The sequence below is a fragment of the Eurytemora carolleeae genome, unplaced genomic scaffold, assembly GCF_000591075.1.
Source record: "Eurytemora carolleeae unplaced genomic scaffold, Eaff_2.0 scaffold490, whole genome shotgun sequence".
In the NCBI taxonomy this organism is placed as follows: Eukaryota; Metazoa; Arthropoda; class Copepoda; order Calanoida; family Temoridae; genus Eurytemora; species Eurytemora carolleeae.
Window position 1 is genome coordinate 215,796 of NW_019396962.1, and position 20,914 is coordinate 236,709.

At 35.9% G+C, this 20,914-nt stretch overlaps 4 protein-coding genes across 5 annotated transcripts; all 4 read left to right on the top strand.

Annotated features, from left to right (window-relative positions):
- Positions 1-527: 527 nt before the first annotated feature.
- On the top strand, positions 528-9,326 carry LOC111710545 (uncharacterized). Of its 2 annotated transcripts, none has more exons than XM_023484650.1 (7): positions 528-1,877; positions 3,049-3,204; positions 3,471-3,818; positions 4,312-4,422; positions 4,776-5,533; positions 5,795-6,047; positions 6,627-9,326. In XM_023484650.1, exons 1-7 carry the CDS (start codon positions 575-577, stop codon positions 9,158-9,160), a joined length of 5,463 nt encoding a protein of 1,820 aa, XP_023340418.1. In that variant the 5' UTR covers positions 528-574; the 3' UTR covers positions 9,161-9,326. The 2 variants fall into 2 exon arrangements, with proteins under 2 accessions (XP_023340418.1, XP_023340419.1); XM_023484651.1 differs by lacking the exon at positions 528-1,877 and adding an exon at positions 2,668-2,904.
- An 89-nt stretch (positions 9,327-9,415) lies between these two features.
- Positions 9,416-11,247, top strand: LOC111710541 (uncharacterized). Its single transcript, XM_023484646.1, has 3 exons — positions 9,416-10,255; positions 10,496-10,734; positions 11,190-11,247. Exons 1-3 carry the CDS (start codon positions 9,416-9,418, stop codon positions 11,245-11,247), a joined length of 1,137 nt encoding a protein of 378 aa, XP_023340414.1.
- On the top strand, positions 11,119-12,911 carry LOC111710549 (uncharacterized). Its single transcript, XM_023484655.1, has 3 exons — positions 11,119-11,474; positions 11,855-12,012; positions 12,453-12,911. The coding sequence occupies exons 1-3, from the start codon at positions 11,318-11,320 to the stop codon at positions 12,678-12,680; spliced, it is 543 nt and encodes a 180-aa protein (XP_023340423.1). The 5' UTR covers positions 11,119-11,317; the 3' UTR covers positions 12,681-12,911.
- A 356-nt stretch (positions 12,912-13,267) lies between these two features.
- LOC111710548 (neurogenic locus Notch protein-like) lies at positions 13,268-20,801 on the top strand. Its single transcript, XM_023484654.1, has 5 exons — positions 13,268-13,532; positions 15,174-15,255; positions 19,866-19,992; positions 20,153-20,297; positions 20,578-20,801. The coding sequence occupies exons 1-5, from the start codon at positions 13,469-13,471 to the stop codon at positions 20,781-20,783; spliced, it is 624 nt and encodes a 207-aa protein (XP_023340422.1). The 5' UTR covers positions 13,268-13,468; the 3' UTR covers positions 20,784-20,801.
- The last annotated feature ends 113 nt before the right edge of the window (positions 20,802-20,914 follow it).

The following is a 20,914-nucleotide window of genomic DNA, read 5'->3' on the forward strand; positions in this document are numbered from 1 at the left end:
CCCCCCCCCCATTCCCCATTTCTCAGCTGTCCAACCTTTGTAATTTAAAATCCCGTCAGTTTTAAATTTCCTGTTAGACTGATTTCCCTACGTTTGTATTAAAGATCGAATCCTGTGCTGGAATCAGTCTAAAAGCACAAAAACACGAACTTTATTGAATAGAAACCAACAAAGACTATGTTTTCCTAAAAATATAAATCTTGGATTTCATGAGTGATAAATCTGACTCATAGACATAGTCTGTTTATTTTTGTAAACTAGGTTTAAACTATATTAAGTAAAGGCCATTCTGTATATCCGTGCCCAGGTTGGGTTGGATTGGAGTAAATCTAGTTTTCTTATCTCAGCTGACTCGCAATAAATATTGTAGTCCTTTCTTCTCACGTAGCCATTCTTGTTTTGTTTGTTTATAAAAGTTAAATAGGTTTGGAGATAAATTGTATTTATCGATTATTTCATCCGACGAATTTAAGTGCACCTGCTTCTATTGATTTTTCTAGATTCAGCAGATAATCAATATTTTTCAGATGAACATTTCATGACTATCAATGTTTTTTGAGGACCATTGTCAGAAATGGTCATGGGTGAAAATAATTTGGAACTTTTTGAGCTCCAAGAATGTCGGAAGTATTGGAATGAAAAGATTGAGGGGTTCTGTACCCCATCTGAGTGTGCATCGACACCCCCCGGACAGCAGCTGTCCCCCCCACCTAGAGCGCTCAGTCCTGTCCAATCTCTTAAAGAAGAAACTCCGAACCTGGCATATGTAAACAATACAGTAGATACGGAGCATCATGAATCCCATGTTTCTGTTGATCAGAGAATAAAGCAGAATGGTAATGAATTTGCTGGAACTGAAGTAAAACAGAATGGTTTTGATTCCCCTGCACCTGGAGTGGAGCAGAATGGTTTAAATACCCCCGGGATTGGAGTCGAGAATAAGGCTGGTTTGGTGCAATGTGACAACTTTATATCAAATGTCCAATGTGAACGAACTGAACATGCTCCCATTAATGTGAATAAAGATGAAACCGACGGATTAAATTCTACTGAAGAGACTGAACCTTGTGAACCTTGTCACGTCGATGAGGAACAATCTGACCTTGTAAACCTTGAAGCTACTGAGAACCACTGCCATGAACTAGATCAAATTTCTAATCAATCGAGAACCGAGAGCAAAGACTGTGTCGTAGTTGACCAAACTCAAGATAAATTTTTTCACTGGTATCCACCGGATACTGGAGAGGAGAGGTTGGATTGTAGTATCTGTGAGGAGAAACAGCTGAGCTTAGTTGATCTAGAGATTCATTATCATCAGTTTCATGTTAATCCACGCTTCCTCTCTCAGCATGATGTCAAACACTTTCGTTTATCAAACTTTTTAGTGAATAATCTTGAAGATACGCCAGTTCAATCTACTTTTCCTGGACTCTTTCGGTGCCACGAGTGTTTTAACACATTTAGTGAATCTGAGAACCTGAAACTTCATCTAGTCAAACACAAAACTCCAAGTAAGATGGCACCCAAGACGCACGAGACGTCGGAGCAGGTTTACTCCGTATCACTGGGTTCCAAAAGAGTTTTGTCAAAAAAGCGTCGTGGGTCTGCCAACACCGAGATATTGCATAATAAAAATAGGAAAATAGACAAGGCTAGTTCTAAGTATTTTAATAAATCTCGGCCAAGGAGACAAGCTTCTATGAACAGGATCGTTGAACTTGAGTCGGAGATATCTGATGAGTTCAACAGCAACAGTGAGAACGAGGCTGACTTAACGAATCGACGAGCTTGGAGACCTCAGAGAGAATGTAAAAGTAGAACGAAAACTTTAGTGGCAATATCTCTTGCGGAGCAGGAGTACGACAAATTTGATCTTGGTAAGCTTTAAGTTATGAATTAAATGGTTCACACTTTCTTTATTGATTGGGGTTAATGTTCTACGGACAGTTAAAGGGTGTCCCACGAAACATGACAGTTGATGAATAGTTTAAAATGTGTTTTTTTCCATTATTTGTTCAGTTGTTTGATACCTTAGATCAATAAAAATATTATAAGGGAGTCATGTTATATTAAAATTGATTTCAAGTAAAATATAATTAAGCAAAAGATTTGGTTTAACTAAGAATAACTATTTATCAAATGTCATGTTTCGTGGGACACCCTGTATCTTCATTTTATTAATTTCATTAATGGTTTAAATTTTATAAAAATACGAAGATCACATTGGTATGTGAGGATTCGGGGGATCGATATGAGATTTTTTACGAGAGTTCAAATAACTGAAAGACGCAGTTAATTAGGGGGCATTATACGCAATATTCTTGAACAGCTGATTTATAAATTAACATTTCACGTGACAAAGAGTACACAAGTACAGTCGCACCAAATGGTGCGACACTAATACCATTATTCTTAATTCAGAGATAAATGAATACCTTATTTTTATATCCAAGGAATATACTCCTTGCTTATATCTTAGATTTAAATGCACATTTCTATATTAAAAGCTGTTTTTTGGAATGCAACAAGTTTTGTTGATTCCCTAATCTATAAACTTGTATGCAGGTCCTTAAAACCAGTTAGTACAGGGTTACCCATCAAAGGATCATCAGAGACGATTGTACGGAATTTGTTAAGTTCGTTCAACTTGTACTCTCGATTCCTTGTCGGTCATAACTGGTTTATTTCTTTGCTTTATCAATTAGTAAACCATCAACATACTCAATTGAATGCAGAATCTAAAAATCAAACTTCAAATTGCCACATTTTTAGAGTTTTGGGTAGTCTTTACACTCTCATTCTTTGTGGTTAACCCTGTATACTCGATTAAGCCTATGGAAATTAAAACCCCATCGCGATTCAATGATAAACCCGAGGGCGAAGAGTTAATGATAACATTGATAAGTAATGTACTTTATAACTACTGCATTATAATAACTTTTACCTTCTTTATAAACAAAAATTGAGTGACAAACGAACAAATCTAGTTGTTTAAATTGAAAAAATTTTCGTAACATGATCGACATTTACAGTTTCTCTTTATTTTAGATTTCGGAAAGTTTAAGACTGATGTAAACTCTAAAATCAGTCAAATCGAGAAAAGTATTCATCCTGTGGATGAAATCGCCGAGACTGAGGTTCGAGAAACTTCTAGAACATTGAAACAAAAATCAGTGTCAGGAGAAAAATCAGCAAAACCTAAAGGAAGGTTATTTTATGTCATTTATTTACATTTATTTACATTTATTTACATTAAGTACATTCATTTACATTCATTTACATTTTTACATTCATTTACATTCATTTACATTCATTTACATTCATTTACATTCATTTACATTCATTCACATTCATTTACATTTATTTAAGAGTATAATTTAAATCGTTAGATATGATTTTTATCATACACTTTTACGAATTAAAATTAAAAACTAAATGACTGGATTATATTAAAAATAACCTAACTTCAGGATTAAAGAAAATTAAAATAAAGCGAGGAAAAAAAGGTAAAAAATTAGAGAACCCCTCCGTCCTGGGGACTTCAGAGCGGAAGAAGGGAAGAATGAAGGTTCCTACCTTCTCCGTGAAGGACCAGAAGAAGGCGAGCAAGATGGTTGAGGATATCCTAGAAAACACTGGAGATTATGTGTGCCTAAGCTGCGGAATTGATGTAAATTCATACAGACAACTCATCTCTCACAAGAGATTATGTAGACAGGGCGCAAATCCACTTCTAGTTGGAGTAGGATTGGAGAGAATAGAACCTAAAGTTGAAGATATTACGGAAACCAGTTCGGAATTATCCAATTATGTTACTGGTAAATAATTTTGGAATTTATTTACTATATTTTGATGCTAATATAATCCCCCACACACACAAACACAAACGGAATCAAATTATAATTAGATGGGTCTTCGATATCAAATATTATACCACATTCTCATCGGATTTACTACGTAGCCAAATCAGCAACATTTCTTGATATTGTACAGCTCATGCTACGCCTTTCGGTGAATAATCAAAGTTATTTTATTATTAATACTAATTTTGATTACTACACTTTTTTCCTACTAACAATATTATATTATTCTTTGCATAAGAAGTATCAAAACGAATCGAGTACTATTAAACTTTTATTCGAATCGTCTACAAAACTTGATTTCTGTATTAAAAGTTTTGAGATTAAAGTTGGAAAATGCTTTAAATATGAAATTAAGTTTTGCCAATTGACTATTAATTTATTATGTTTGAATGATTATGAATATAATTATTTGTAGTACTTGTACTGAACCTGGTAAATTGTTTTTAAGGTGCTGTGACCCAAGTTCCAGAAACTAGTTTTAACAGCATGCATGGGAAGATGGCCGACCTAAAAACAGAAGACGCAAACCAGTTTCTCAACAATTCACCCAATGCGTTAGGTAAGTTTTCCAGTCCGATCTAGGCCTGTACTCTTTTTTAGATTATATTTAGTTTTATTTTACTCGATGATTTTTGAAGATGAAGATCTAACTTAATAATTTTTCATAAATTCTAGGGAAAAATGGCAACCGTTTTACAGGAATTAAATAATTCATATTTTTTGTTACTAAAAGACGGCGAGATGGGGTGGGGTGTCGTTTTTTAGAAAAGTTAATTTTCTTTAGGTTAACAACATGTTGATTAGTGAATTATTATAAACAGTATTTCAGAAAACGTTGAAATTTGTGCAGGATATACACTATACAGAGTTAATGAAAATAATAAATATATATATAAATTTTTATCATTTTAGGACTGGTAAGATTAAATTACTCGGGCCAGTGGAGTGTGAAAGATGTTTGGGAGATCGGAGGTTGGGAACCTAGGGTAGATCAACTCACCTGGCAAAGATACGAGCTAGCAGCTGCTGTTTCATCAGCTCTCAAGCTAAAGAACCAGGAGTCAGAAGCCAAGGCATTGAAGGAAACAGAGGAGTTGTCTAATGAGAACGGAGATAATGAGAAACCGAAGAGTAATGAAGTATCTCCTGTAACATCTGCTTCTATAGTCAGGAACCTGACTAGCCAAGTAGTTGGTCGACAACCTCCGATTATAACAAACACAGATCTTAAAAGAGATTTCCTTATTAAGCTATCTGGGTTACCCTGGACGGAGCAGAGGAAGATTAAAGAATCCTTTGACAGTGCTGTGACAGCTAAGAAACCCCGGAAGCCTGAAAAACCATCGGAGAGTACTATCCGGCATCCTTCAATGCCGGTGCGTCTTGATCTGAAGCAAGTCGGAAAATCTATAAAATACTCCAAAAGTAACAATAGAAAAACGCCGACAATGAATAAGGAGGAAGGAGAGTCTAAGTCGGAAATGGTTCTCGGTACCCTGTCCGGAGAGTGGGAGGTGGAACACTCCTTTGTGTGCAGTGTCTGTGGAATTGAGTATGATGATGTACTTGAGATTATGCACCATAAGTGGGAGGCTCATCCACACTGTCTAGTTGCTCATGTTAGTCTTAAACATAATCTTCAGCGTCCTCCAGCTCTTCTATATCCTCAGGTAGGTTTGATTAGAGTATTGATTTATTATTTATATTAATAATTTATTACAAGTTAAGCTTTTTTTACAATTTATATTACAAGTTAAATACAGATTTTATAATTGTGCAGAACAACTGTATTTTTTTTTACTGTTAATTTGCAATTAAATTACTTAGTAATTGACGTTTGCTTAAGCAAAAGTACGTAAATGAAAATTTTTAAAAGCCATCTGGCGCCGTAGTTTGATATTTTATATAACAAAAAATTTAATGTTTAATAGGTCGGTCCAAGTACTATTCATCTTGACTCTAAGCTGAAGGAGGAGAAACCTGTTCCGTTCATATGTTCAAAATGTCAACTGTCCTTCGAGGAAGGGTCAGAGTTCCACGCCCACATCCTTCTTTGTGGAGGTGTGTCTCCGTGGGACAAGTCTCCGTCCAAGAAGAAACGAAGGAAAGGACACGGAGGGGGACTGAAGTCAACGATCAGAATGATGAAGAAGTCAATCCATTCCCGAGATGGGACGGATACTGGTAAGGATAAGATTTATTTCAGAATAAGTTTGTGAACCAATAATAATTCTTCCACTTTATTTAGATTAAAAAAAAATACAATTGAAATGTACAGAGAATAAGTTTTTAATAAAGATTGTGTCTGTGGGCATTTTGCTTTAGATATTTAGCAGGGGTGTATATTTTCCCGAAAGATGATTTTTCTCCACAGAAATTAGGTTTGGTAAGCGTAGCGCCAACATTTTTTTTAGGGGTTTATTTGCTAAATTGGGGAAAATAAATGATATTAGGGTAAACAGTCTGTTAAAGAGTGAAAAAAAACTTGCCTTTATGTCCGATTTTTCATTTTTTCCCCAATATCTCCACAACTCTGAACGCACCCCCCCAGGGGGTTAGTTAATGTTTGAAGAATACACCCCTGCTTTTAAGTATCTGACGTATCTGAAACAATATCAAAGAGTTAAAGTACAAATCAATAACAAAGAAAAGAAATTAAGCGAAACAGGGCCAACTTTTTGACATTGTGGTATGGATTGGAACAATTTTAATTGATAAATTCTCACTGTTTTAAACCAGCAATAATAATTATGTGTTTATTAGACGAGCCGTCTCCGAAGAAACGAGTTCGAGCCGCACCGCGAGTTTTTGGCGATGTTCCTCTTGTTCCAACCCACAACAGGACCACGAGGTTCAAGGAGACCAAGGAGAAGGAGGCCAAGGTCATGGAGGCTAAGACGAAGCGACGAGAAAGAGGAGGGAAGAGAACGCGGAAACCTGGAGGAAAAAGAAAGATTACTGCCGAGAATGTGGATAATGTTGTTGTCTCTGTTGTATCAGATCTAGTGGAGAAGGTTCACAACAAGGAGAAGAGAAGATCACATAGATCCAAGGCGGAGCAAAAGAAGAAGTTGGACCGAGAGAAAAGATCTTCCCTTCGGATCCAGGATGTTCAGCAATACAAGGAGCTTAGTTCAGAAGATTCAGTCGACGAAGATCGAGAGAACGAGGACGGAATGAAAAATCAAATTGAAAATGAAATTCCAGCTGAAATTGTAAAAACTTTAAACGAATTGATAGACTCTGTTCTTTCCTTCGTGGAGAACTCGAGGAACTCAAACAACAACACATCGATGAAAGGGAAAATTGTTCGCGTTCAAATTGTACCTGATGAAACAAGTTTTAAGATTGCTGATCACTGCCGCATTGTCTCAGCTTGTGATCTTGTCCAAGACAGTCCAGGCAAACGTAGTAATAAAAAACGATCATTATCTCCAGATTTGAACCATTCTTCTGTGGAGAATAAAACTGAGGTAAATGGACCCAAGATTAATGGTTTTCTAGATAAATCCACCCCAAGTAAAGATCTCATTCCTACAAATTCCCCTGTAAATAATGTGAAAAAGGTTCGTAGTCTATCTCCTTCCTCTTCTAAGTCAAGTCCAAGACGTCGAAACGTTTTCCCCATAGAGCTCAAGATGTCAGCTCTTCAAAGAATAGATGATGGAGAAAGTCAAGCTGCTGTAGCCAAAGATTTAGACATATCGTTCTCTACTCTTGTCAAATGGTGTGTTAAAAGGTCTGAACTACTGGAGAAATTCAGCTCAGTCACTCAAAACTCAGGCATTATTAACGAACCTGATATTACAAGCAACACTGAGAAGGAGAATGTTGATACAGATTCTACAGACACACCTAAAGATGTCGAGGATAGTAGTTCAGAATCAGGGTCCGGAGAGAGTAGTGTTAGGAACTCAAGAAGCTCAAGTAATCAACGTTCCCGCTCCTCCAGCAGAGAATACAGACCTTTCATTCCGTTAGAGATTAAATCTGCTGCTATAGAGCGGGTCCTGGCAGGAGAAACTCAGATAGCAGTCTCGAGAGATCTAAACATTAATCCATCAACTCTAGCACACTGGTGGGGGAAGAAAGAGGTTATCCTGGATCAAGTTCGAAATATACAAGAGTTATCTGCAGTGCCGGAGGAGATTCTTGAACCCTTGGAACTGGTCCAGGATGATGAACCTCTGAAATCTAAGGTGAAACCGAAAGCGGAAGAAAAAACGGGTGTGAAGCCGAAACTTTCATGTCGGCTATATCGGGAAAGGTTATTGCAGCGGATCAAGGATGGCGAGAAAATTCAGAAGGTTTCCAAATCTGAAAATATTCCTAAATCTAAACTGATCTCCTGGATTAAACGTTATAAACGTATTTCTAAGCCGGAAAACGTTGTGCAATCCCAGGTTTCTAAAACAAAAATGAATGAAAAACTATCTATCCAAGAGAACAACATTGATTTAATAGAACAAAAGAACCTTAAATCTTCTGAGGAAGATGTCTCCTCAGTGGAGATTGAAAGAGAACCTAGTTTTCCTGTTTCATCTGATCCTCAGCCGTGTAGAATAGTTGAACCTGAAGTATTGGATGTTGATGTGAATACTAAACCTGTTGAAACTATTAGACCTAGGAGACAAAGTTTAGGAGCGCCAAGCCATCCATCTCTGTCGGGGTTCAGACTTTTCATGCCTTTAAACGTAAAACGTGAGGCAGTTACGAAAATAATGAATGGTGAATCTCAAGCTAGTGTTGCAAGGGATCTAGATATTTCGGTTTCAACAGTCTCCACTTGGTGGAGGAAACGAGAAAGTATTCTCTCAACAGAGGAGTTGTCCAATGAAGCTGGAGAAGAGATTGAAGATCCATCTGTAGATGAGCTCGGAGAGATTGAAAAATCTGGAACCCCAGTCATAGATGAAAAAGAACAAGATTCACGTGAAGGGGTGACGGAAGATTCTGCTCTAGACAGTTCTGCTCCGGATACTACGGTCCCAGTGTCCCAGTTAGTTCTACCTAATGGTAAAGAAGAAATTCTTAAGTCGATGAAATCTGCCTTTTCCTCTTCACTACAAGAAGATGATTCAAAATCAACTCCAGTCCTGGTTCCAAAAAAAAAATCTCTGGAATTTCTGGCAAATAATCTTATGAAGAAAGCTTTAGCTTTCAACGTTCTCTCAGTTCCTACCTCAGCTCTGGAGGACGGATCTCAGATGTATCTCTCAGGAGACATAAAGGAGAAGAGGGGTTCTGGGTTAGGTTTGATTGCTAATAACTATTTAAGCTCAGAGGAGGAATCCTGATCTCTGCTCACATCTTCTAGAAAGTTACTGATGAGATCGTGATATTTATATGTATAAATTTACATCATCAATCATGATCCTTGTTGCCTGGCTTTACAGGAAAGTTTTAGCTTATTTTCTTAAAATGTGTTTCCTATGAAGTAATAAAATATACAACTGATCATAATATTTACATACTTTTCTATAGAAAAGATTTTAGTTTTATTAATTAATTTATAATGTTTGTATTTATTTAACAGTGTGCTAGAAAATAAAATGGATGACAATGGAAGGAGCAGTTTTGGAGCCTTTACTCCGACCAAAAGAGGAACTCTAGCGGAAATGCTGAGATTAAGACGGAAACGTGGTGGGTTTGGTGGTGGAGGAATGAAGAGGGTTGAAGTTGGATCTACTTTGTCAAATTTAGGATCTAGAGTAGATTCTATCCCATTTCCGAACAGCTTTCCTTTAAACTACTCTCTATCTTATCAACACGAGCAGTTATCAACTGGATGTAATGCAGAAAAAAGATCTCGTCGCTTTCAGCCAAGAAATTTTCCTAATAGCAATGAGGAAATTTTCCCTACGAACTGTTTCAATTCCGAACCTATTCTGGGAATAGATAGACCTGAACAAACTTATCAGTTTGCTTCTCAAGGTAACTTTTATAGTACAGGAGGTATGAATTGGGGCCTCGCGTCTCTAAGTCAACCCGAGGATGATTCTTGTGATGAATTTTATTCATCTCAAATCTCTCAGAGCTTATTATGTGAAGAAAGTTTACCCCCGAGATTTTCTGATGATGAAGTAATATCAGAGAGAGAAGAACGAAGGTTTTCTTCACAAGAATGTTCCAAGACATCTATCATGGATAACGGAGCAGACCAAGGATACTTCAGTCAGAGCAGTCAATCTCAGAGCCAAGAGAAGGAGGAAATAGAAAGTCAGGAGAATAATTCATATATTCAGGAGGAATGCATAGATTTTCAGAAGAATTGCATTCAGAAACAAGGTTTGCATGATTCACACTGTAACAATCTAGATACCAAAGAACCAGGAACGAAAAATCACAAAATAAAAATAACTTCAGATGATCAGACAGTTTATCTGAAACAGGTAAATCTTGAGTGGCGGTCATGAAGTTTTCTTTTTTGGATTTCGCCACACCTGTAATTAAAACCATCCGGCCTTCATTTTACTTTTTATTTGACCTTTTCTTTGAATTTTTTCTTTCAATTATGTAATAATCACTTAACGACTATATTTCTGCAATTCTCGATTATTTTCAAACTATATTTAATTATCTCGATTGAAAAAGTGATTTTCTTCATTTTAAACTGATTTCTTTTATTAAAGAATGGGTTAAATGATGGTGAGAGAAACGATACTAAACTGGGGTCGAGAGCTCAAGGTTCCAGCATAAATATTAAAGAAAAGAAGTCAACGAACTGTCCGAATCCTGGTGTAATTGATGGTAAAGACGGGACGGATGTTTTGATTGTTGTGGAGAAGATTCGAAGGAAGGTTCGAGGGCTGCCAGACGTGTTCTCTACACTATGCCATGAAAAACTGGAAAAGTTCCAGGGGAAAATTAGGTATTTTATAAAAAAAAAACATTTAATACCCAACTTTAAGAACAAGATAATGATATGTAATACCCCAACTTTTAATGACAACACTGGAATGGATAACAGAAATTATCTGGGTCTCCGGGACATATTTGATTGACATAGTTGTGATACGAAAAAGGGGCTCTATGTGTATCTTTATTTAAAGATGCGAAGAAATGGCTTTAAATTGGAAATGTTCTTACTTCTTATGGAATTTGATACTTTTAAAATAATTTATTCTCCCTCTAAAATAAATTATTTATTTTATTTGTGACATATGGGGGGGGGATGAAGGTGGCTGACTCACTCCTGAAAATCATAGTTTTCATTATGAAAAATGGTTAACTTCTCTGCACCTGTTATAGTATTTTGGTTTATGACATTGATCAGGCGCATGCAAATATTTGGCTGTCTCCTGCTTTGAATTTCTACTTTTAAAGAATAAAGATAAATTTGGCAATTAGTATTGGTGGAGACCTTGTTGTCCGAGATCTGTGAAGTGAAGAATATATCTGATGAACTCTTTGAGGATCTAATCATCCTCATCTGGGAGAACAATGCCATAGAGATGGATTTAATCCATAAACTCAATGAGAAGGTCCTGCAGCTCAACGTTCAACTGGCGGATTCACTGGAATTTTTTCCGGAAACGGAAACAGAATTACCTAAACGGAAATTTATTGAAGAAAGGAGCGATGATGAAATAAATGGTTCTGATATAAAAGGTTGGTTCATTAATTAAAGTTTTTCAAATAAATTAAATTCTGATTTTCAAAAACATTTAAGTATAACAAGAACTATTTTGAAAATTTGAAGTCAACCTTAAATATTGTAAAAAAAACGCATAAAAAATCCTTTATTTCGTATGCGACGAATGCGACACTCCTTGATTATTATTTTAAACGTGCGGTTTCTTCGTATATTTCTAAAAAGGTTACTGTAGGTACAAGTAAAAGAGTAAATCTGCAAAAAATATTTTTTTTTTCTATAACGATTTTAAGATTTATTGACCAATAATATGTAAAATAAAGAGATAATTTTACCATTACTAAAAAGAGGTGAGAATTGCCCTGAATGCCTTTTATAAAAAGCATCTTATTTTCAGAACCTAGTTGCCCGGAGGGAACGGGTGAAGTATCTTCAACTAGAGAAAATATAGAAACCAACAGTGAAGATGTGCCCGGGAGAGATATTAGCGAAACAAATTTTGATCACGGATACTTCGGAGTAGATTCTCTTTACCCAGGGATAACTGTGAATAAGGCAAGTTATGATTATACAATTTACATTTTAAAATAGATTCACTATCTTTTGACAAATAATTAATCATTTTTCCAGCCTTATACAATGCAATTTAACGCCCTTTTGTTCTTATTTTTTCCCCTTCTTTACCATTTTTTCGGAGTTTTACAAATGTATTGTCATCTATAGAACTTGGTTTTTTCTGTGCTTCACAGCTCGGAAAAGATCCTAATTGTATGTGTCTTTACAGTAAAGCTACTTAATAAAATATCAAAATGTTTGTCTTTGGGGTAAATTTTTCAAAAATTGTTTTTGCATTTAGAACCGTAACTGGAGGGGGAGAGAGTTCCCCACTTTTTTACCTTTGGCGGCCCCCCCCCCCCCTACAAAAACTTTCAGATAAGGACCTGCTTCCACTGTAAACCAATAATAGGCTTAATTAATAGAAATGATTTTTACAGGTTTTCGACTCCAATCCAACAGAGATTTCTTCCCAGGGCAGTTTACAGGACAACCTGGAGGAACTCTTGAATTCATTCCAACCTTTCTCAGAAAATGATGACGAACTTGAAGGATTATTTACTTGTAATTCAGACCTTGAATATGAGGAGAACCCTTCTCTTGACCCGGGGAATCTGGAACCTGGTTCCTTAGACTCCGCTTACTATGGTTCAGCTGATCTCATTTAATCCAATATTTTTCTCTTCTCAATTTTTTTTGTACGTCAACAGTGTGCAGTAGATAATCTGCAAACTATGGTCTTGCTTTTGTTTAGATATTTAAATGTTTTGTAACCCATCAAATATTATAGTTCGAATAACATAATTTCTCAGCAAAAAATGTCCATATTTCTATGAAATTGAGTCATCTCTTTAAGCAATCAATATTATATGTATTCTATTAATTTTTTGAGTGTTTCAGATTTAACTTTGATGTAAATTATGTGTCAGAGGATTCGTCCAAGGATATAGCGCTGAGGCTTTTAAATCTAAATTCCAGGATTTCTACAAAACCAACTAGGAAAGAGAATCCGTTATTATATATTTAAAATTCATTTATAAAACTTGAAGAGGGAAGCGGGGGATTATTTCTTGGAGAGCTTAACAGGGAATACGACCTTTGGTTCCTTCTCTATGTACTTCCGTGGGACCAAGCGGCAGGTGGAGATAACGCCTGGGGGACGCTATCTCAAGAACGGGTCGGAGCGGTGGATAGGAGGGGGGGGGGGCGCTTTTGGAGGGGGATGAACGGACTACTGCGTGAAGGGGGGGGACTCTGACCTGGCGAAGTACCGGCCCGGGGTTGTAATTCAAACCAGTTCAGTTTCAACAACGGAGCACGTCTCAGCTCCAGAAGCGCCAAAAGGTTGCAAGAATATAAACCTGTAGATTCGCATCCTATCCTCATTCTGATCAACACTAGTGAAATATGATCAGCAAAATTATAGTTACAAGTTGGATGTGATAAAACGCTCAAGATGCGATTCAAGCACAGAGATTTAATAGTTTTGGTTCTTTGTGCCGTGCTTGGAAGCGCGCTAGGTAAACCTGGGTTCACTTAATGGGCAACTCATTTATACCTGGACCAAACATGGGGGGAGGGATTATTTACATATTTTCCCTTCTTATATATAATAAAAACCCTCTCGTTATATGCCCCATATCAGATTGCTTCTTAGTTGGTATTTTCAAAAAGAAAATTGAAGCCATGAATTCTGATTTCATAATTTTTTTAAAACAACAAAAATTTTGCCGTAAAGTTTGGAGGAAAACTTTCCTCGTTTTTTCTCTTGATCTTTTCTACATTTTTTCTCTTGTTCTTTATTACTTTTTATTTCCTATTATATCCACTTTATCTATTTATGTTTAACTTATCTATTCTTATTACATATCTAGAATTCTAAAATTTCCAGCTTATATGTGTTTCCTTATTTCTTGGTTTCTCCATATCCGACCTGGTTTTCTCTTTCAAATCCTTTATCTCAGTTCGGGCTCTATACTTTATCTAGTTCCCATTTTTATAATTAAGTCGGAGAGATAACTAATGAATAGCGATAAGTTGTTTAAGAGGGTATGGGTAGTTCAACTACTTCTTTAATGTGACATGGCTAGATCAAAAGTTAAATTAAACATTTCTGGTTTAACTGATTATCGCGTTATTTTTAATTTCTCTGGTCTCTAGATTCTGTGTAAATTTCCTTAGTATCTAGGTTCTAACTACTGTGTCTAATTCCCTGGTCTCTAGGTTTTTCGTCCATTTTCCTGGTCTATTGGTTCTGTGTGTATTTCCCTGGTCTTCTGTGTCTTAATTCCTTTATCGTTTGTGTCTAATTCCCTGGTATATTGGTTCTGTATTTTTTTCCTGGTCTTAATGTTCTATATTTTTGTTGGTCTTTAAATTCCGTGTTTATTTCCCTGGTGTTAAGTATCTGTGTTTACCCTGCTCTCTAGGTTCTGTGTCTATTTCCCTTGTCTCCAGGTTATGTGTTTTCCCTGGTATCCAGGTTCTGTGCAAATTTTCCCTGTCTCCAGGTTATGTGTACATTTTCCTGCTATCTAGGTTCTGTGTCTATATCTCTGGTCTCTATGTTCTGTGTTTATTTTCCTGGTCTTTAAGTTCTGTGTCTTTTTCCCTGGTGTCGAGGTTTTGTGTCCTTTATCCTGGTTTATAGGTTCTATATCCACTTCCCTGGTCTCATGGTTCTGTATTTAAATTCCTTGTCTATTGGTTCTGTATTTAAATCCCTGGTCTAGTGGTTCTGTGTCTATTTCTCTGGTCTCATGGTTCTCTTTTTTCCCCCCTGGTGTCTAGGTTCTGTATCAAATTCCCTGGTCTCTAGCTTCTGTGTTTGTTTCCCAGGTCTTTAGGTCCTGGGTTTGTTTTCCTGGTCTCTAGGTTCTGTGTCTAAATCCCTGGTCTCTAGGTTCTGTCTATATCCCTGTTCTCTAGGTTTCGTTTTTATTTTATTGTTCTCTAAATTACCAATTTTCTCTGTTTCCGGATTCTGTTTCCGATTCCCTGCTCTCTTAGATCTCTGTTTATATCTTTTAACTCCAGATTCTGTTTCCAGTTCCCTGGTCTGAACATTTTGTTTCCATCTCCCCGGTTTCCATGTTCTATATTAATTTCCCTGGTTATTGCTTATTTTTCTTTTCACCCTAATTATATCTGTCCTTTTCCAGGGTTCCGGAGCTGCTCACCTGACCCTTGCAAACACTTTGGATCTACCTGTAAAACAGACAAGGCTGGCAACTCATATTGCGAGTAAGTAATCTCTCATTCTACTGGTTTATCTATTGAGATTTTGTACCCTTTATGTTTTTGTTTTTTAATTCCTGAACTAGTCTAAGCTTCAATTTTATTAAGTAAAGCGAGTCTCCATCTCGTTCAGTTAATTCTAATCTTATCCTCCTTTCTTATCGACAGAAAACCTGAATAATGGGTTTGTTTGTATCCATTGTTTAATTAGGATTTCAACTAAAGATGTCCAATGACAACTTCGTCAAATCTCATATATCTTAAATATATACTCCTGGTATCCTAACCTAGTTCTCCGGTACAGATGTGACATAATTTGTCAGAGTGAGAACCCAATGCTCCCGTGTTTCTCACAGGTTTAGAATCCCCCGGGATCGGAGCCGGAGACAAGAGCTCCTAATTCTCCCCTTCATTTACAGCTGCTGAAAGGGCCTCACGTCCCCTCGTCATTTATTTTTCTTTATACGAGTGTTTAACATATTCAGCAATATCGGGGGATTTACTTTTTATTTAACGAATTTTACACAGGGGGAGATTATTTTGTTTTATGATTCAATTCTTCTGTTTTCTTCATCTGTTTCTTAACTTAGAGATTTGGACTGAATCCTTGAAATTGAATACGATTGTTTGCCCGCCCGTCCCCCCTCCTCTTTCCATCAATTCGGGTTTGTATTTACATTGCAGACACTCTTTACGGGGTACCTGAATACTATGAATAAATATGTGCTTGACCATTATAAGGCTAGGGTCGGTTAGACTATTTCTCATTTGAAAAGGAATTGAGTTTTTACCACAAACTCAAATTTTCTAATCCCTATATCTTTGCAACCTAATGGTGCAAACATTTGATATTTCTAACTTAGATTATTTGATGTAACATAATTTATTTTTTGAAATATCTAAGCTCTACGACATTGGGTTGGAAAGATATAGGGATTAGAAAATATAAGTTTTTGGCAAAGGCCAAAAGTAATTTTCAGAGAGAAATTTTTTTAATGGTTCGTTGTTTATTTGAATCCAATACTGGTATAGTTACAAGTAGAAGGTGTTGTGAACACTATAAATGATTAGGATTGTATCAATTGTAAGGTTTAATTTTCCCACAGAGTGCAGGCAACCAGAGCAGGGTTACGCCTGAGTTAGGTTATCTATCTTCCTTCTGAACTTCTCTCTCTCTAATTTGGTCAACTACAAACTAGATGATTCACAAGATTGTGCTAAATCTAGATTCAAATCTTTACTCCATTCTTTCATTATCTTGTTGTCCTCTACAGCTTAGGATTGTTTAAGATTCAAAATAAATTTGCTGCTCTTCTGGCTAAACCATTAAATCAGCAATTCATATAACGCCTCGCATTTTCTTACAGGATGAAATACAGGGTTACCCAAAAAGGATAAGACTTATAAAATTGATAATAATATATCATTAAACTTTCATCTTTTGTTGATAACCTTAGTTTGAAACTCTCTTCTCTGATATAAGTTACTCTTGTTATTTCATTTTTTCTATGAATATTTACTCTCTCTTTTGATAGTTTTGTTTTATCTTCTCTCTCTTCTCTTCTCTTTTTAATAATTATAGAGTTTGAGTTTCTCCATCTTATTAATTGTTTTGGAACCTTTTCACATCATTTTCTTCCTTTTCTCCTAATGAAAATACTAAGCATGAAAAGTAATTTGGTTTTATGAGACCCTCATAGAAACTTATTAGCTTATTAGCGTCGTTCCCGGTAAGAGGAAACTATATAATCCCGGTGTATTAGGAATAGGCTCAAGACCCAGAATTTGACCCAAGTAGCCCGAGGGTTTATAGGGGTTTCTTTATGTAAGGTTTGTGTGACTGTCTCAGGGTTTCTGGACCAATAGTAATCCCAGGTTTTGGTTTACTTCGACCAATCAGGGTGCGTGGGAACAGAGTTAGGAAGTTAACTATTTGAGCTGGTGGAGCACCTGCTAGAACACTCACGGGCCAGACGCAACCAGCTCTTAATCCTTCTAGACACGAACCGAACAGATATTAATCAAGAACCTAACCCTCCTCCTCCCTGGCCTCGGTCTTTTATCCATACAATGCAATACTCAGCTCTAGAATTGGTTCAATGGTTGTAAAATAATAAATAACGTTCTAGTAAAAAAATTTAACTCAACTCCGGAATATATCCCAATAAATTTAGTTAAGCATCTATTTGAAACTAGTTTCAGCCAAATTTGCACATTGAGAAGAATGCAGTTCGATGATAAGTTGTGAAGAATATGATGCAATTTTAAATGAGGAGTGGTCCATCGTCCCAACTTTGATCATGGGAAACTGCATTTAGGATTTATCATTTATCTTTCATCACTTCTTTGTTCTAAGTTCACGACAGAGGAATCTAAATATGGATCATTTTCACTTGTCGATGTTCATTTGATTGTCCCATAACCCACTCTACAATTAAAATCTAATTATAAAGGGAACTTGATCACTCGCAACAGACTTAAATTTTCTAATCCCTATATCTTTGCAACTTGATGTTGTAAACCTTTTATATTTCAAACTTTGACTATTTGATCTAGCAGTTATTAAAGTTGAAAATATTATAAGATTGCAAAAATATGAGAATCAGAATATCAGAGTTTGTGGCGAATTATCTGTTCCTTTGTTTTCTATTTAATCACCAAGTAACTTACAACTGGTAAATGTAATTTAAACATTTGAATTTGAAATTTCAAGAAAGATTGCTCATATTAGTAAGAAGCAAAATGGGAAATTTTCTCCAAATATCGTTATTAAAACAATCCGAGTTTTCTTAAAAAATATCTTTTAGGGGAGAATTTTACAATTTTACTCAATATGCTAGGATGCGGGGTGGGACTGGGGGGATGCTTATTAGGTAAAATTAGACCGGAAATACCTGTGGTACATTGTGGGTTCTCCTGAAAACTCTTAGTCAAAATTATAGCATGCATACAGTGAGTCTCAATAGACATTAATCATGACTTGATGGTAATTAGGTAAAGCTGGAACAAGAATTACCCATTCTTAGTGTACCGGGGGAGGTTTTTAATGGAACTTTTCTTGGATAGGTAGCAAAACAAATCAAATATTTAAAGGGAGTGTTCGCGAAAAATGAAAGGGGGTATTGGCTTAATGTGATAAAAAAGCGCTTTTGATCGCTTCTAATCTTACTTCTATCTGTTGCGTCTATAAGGAGAAAATTGTTAAACGACTAATACCGAAGAACGTAGTATCCAAACAAATTCAGAAATATGCAACATCCGACTTAGACCTTAAAAAATAGTTGATTTTTCATAATATGTTTTAATTGTTATGATTTATTCCTGTTGCGATGATTTTTGGTAATGAAGACGACATTTTATATTTTCCAGGAATGTTCGAAAACAAGTTAAATGTTAAAAGCTAAATGTTATTTTAAAAGATCAAATCAAAAGATATTATGAAAAATCAACTAAATACAAATGTGGCGAAAGATAATCGATGACCATAGGGTGTAATACCTGAATGATTTGTTTGAAATTAAATAGATTTTTTATGGTCTAAGTCGTATGTTGCATCTTTCTGAATTTGTATAGATACTACGTTCTTCGGTATTAGTCGTTTTAAGCAATTTTCTCCTTATAGACGCAACAGATAGAAATAAGATTAGAAGCGATCAAAAGCGCTTTTTTATCGCATTAAGCCTATACCCCCTTTCATTTTTCGCGAACACACTGGTGGAAAGTTTAAATACCCAGGAACTGAAAGCAGATGCATCTGATTTGTTTTTAACGGTTTTCCAACTTCCCGTTCTTATATTATCTATGTTCCGTCATCTATATAATATATATTCACTTTGATTATCTAGCCTCATACACTACTTGAAGGAAAATAAAACATACAAATATTAAAACTTTGTGAAAAATATTCCTTGTTTTGTTTAGCATAAATTACGACATTCCTGTTAATTTATCCGAATGTAAGTTGAAACCGAATATCAGAATCTATTGTTCAAACAAAATACATATACTTTTAATTTTCAAATTATTTGTTAACATTTCTATCTTGAAAAGTAGTTGGTTAGTCTTAGGGTATGTTTATAAATAGTTGGAATTGCTTCTTGTTAAGAAGTTATTAGGAATACCTGAGAAATATTTTCGTTATTTAGTTAAGAATTATGCACTTAGATCGGAAAATGTATTTTTCATTTCTGAATCTATGTGGATAAAGTAGTCATCCTTTTTTGCTTGTCTGTTTGTTTGAATGTCCGATCATAACTCAGGAACCCTTTGACCGATTTGCCTCAAATTTTGGTTGCGGGACTCATTGATTGGGTGGAAAGTATAGTTTTCAGGCAAAGCTTGGTTCCCAAGTTAGTATTGAATCAAGTTATAGTCTCAGTTTTAGGTAAAGATAAGTCTTAATCTGTTAAAAAGAGATGTTTTAGTCAGTATCCGGAGAAATGATTATCCTTTTCCTCCGCTCCACCCTGTTGTATAAAGTTGTAAACCTTTACAACCTCACTGTAGGGTTAGGTGGATTTAATTGCACCGATCAACCCAGACGGAGGGATATGTATTCATCTATAGTAGGTTTATTTGTTGTATTTAAACATTATTTGATTCATTTTGTATTTCAGTTGCTCACCTGATTACGTTGGAGAATACTGCCAGTACAAGAATCCCTGTAACACGGGAGAGCAGAAATGTTTAAATGGAGGAACATGTAATGTTCTCTTCTCCAACAATCAACCTCCGACATTCCAGGTAAACAGTTCATTTAGCATCCGACACTTATTATGCCTCTGATTTTGACTTAAATTTTCAAATGTTATATGCTGTGTTATCATGAATTTATTTTATTATACAGTGAGATTTTGAGTGCTTCAAACCAACATATCACAATAGTAAACGTGTTTTTGTTCAGTGTACCTGTCCTGTTGGGTTTACAGCCTCTCTCTGCGAGGTTCCTGTAGAGAATGTATGTGACTCGAGCCCCTGTAGGAACGGTGGAAGCTGTCATCTTTCATCTTTGAGCAGATATACTTGCACTTGTCCTCTAGGGTGGAAAGGTAGGATAAAACATCAAGATGTAAACATCTTAATATTTATGTTTTTATAGAATACTAGCTAAAGGACCCGGCGTTGCCCGTGGAAAAGAAGAACAAAAAATTAAAAATTAAAAACTAAAAAAAACCCGATTTTTTAGTCTATGTCACCCTTAGGCTGCCCATGAGTGTCCATAAAAAAAATCAGCCCATTCGGTCTAGCCGTTTGGCCAGCCAGAGGGAACATATACGAATGTCTTGTTTTAGTATATAGATGTTTTATATAACTTGCACCATTGTTTAGGAAAAACCTGTGAGGAACCTGATAACTGTTCCTCTCAACCCTGCAGGAACGGAGCAACATGTACGTCCCTTGGGAAGGGATATAGATGTTCGTGTAAGCCTGGGTTCAACGGTCCCAACTGTAATATCGACGTAAACGAGTGCCAAGACAGCTGGAATAATTGCGTGCATGGACGCTGTATAAATACGTATGGAAGCTACAAGTAGGTTTTCTTTTATAAATAAAACGGTTTATCCTGTATCTTGAGTTTTTAATTCATCCATTTCTTGTCTTAAATTTTTCTTTACTGTAAAGTTTGATTTCGTAGAAAATCTAATATCTATGGAGGTTAAATGTA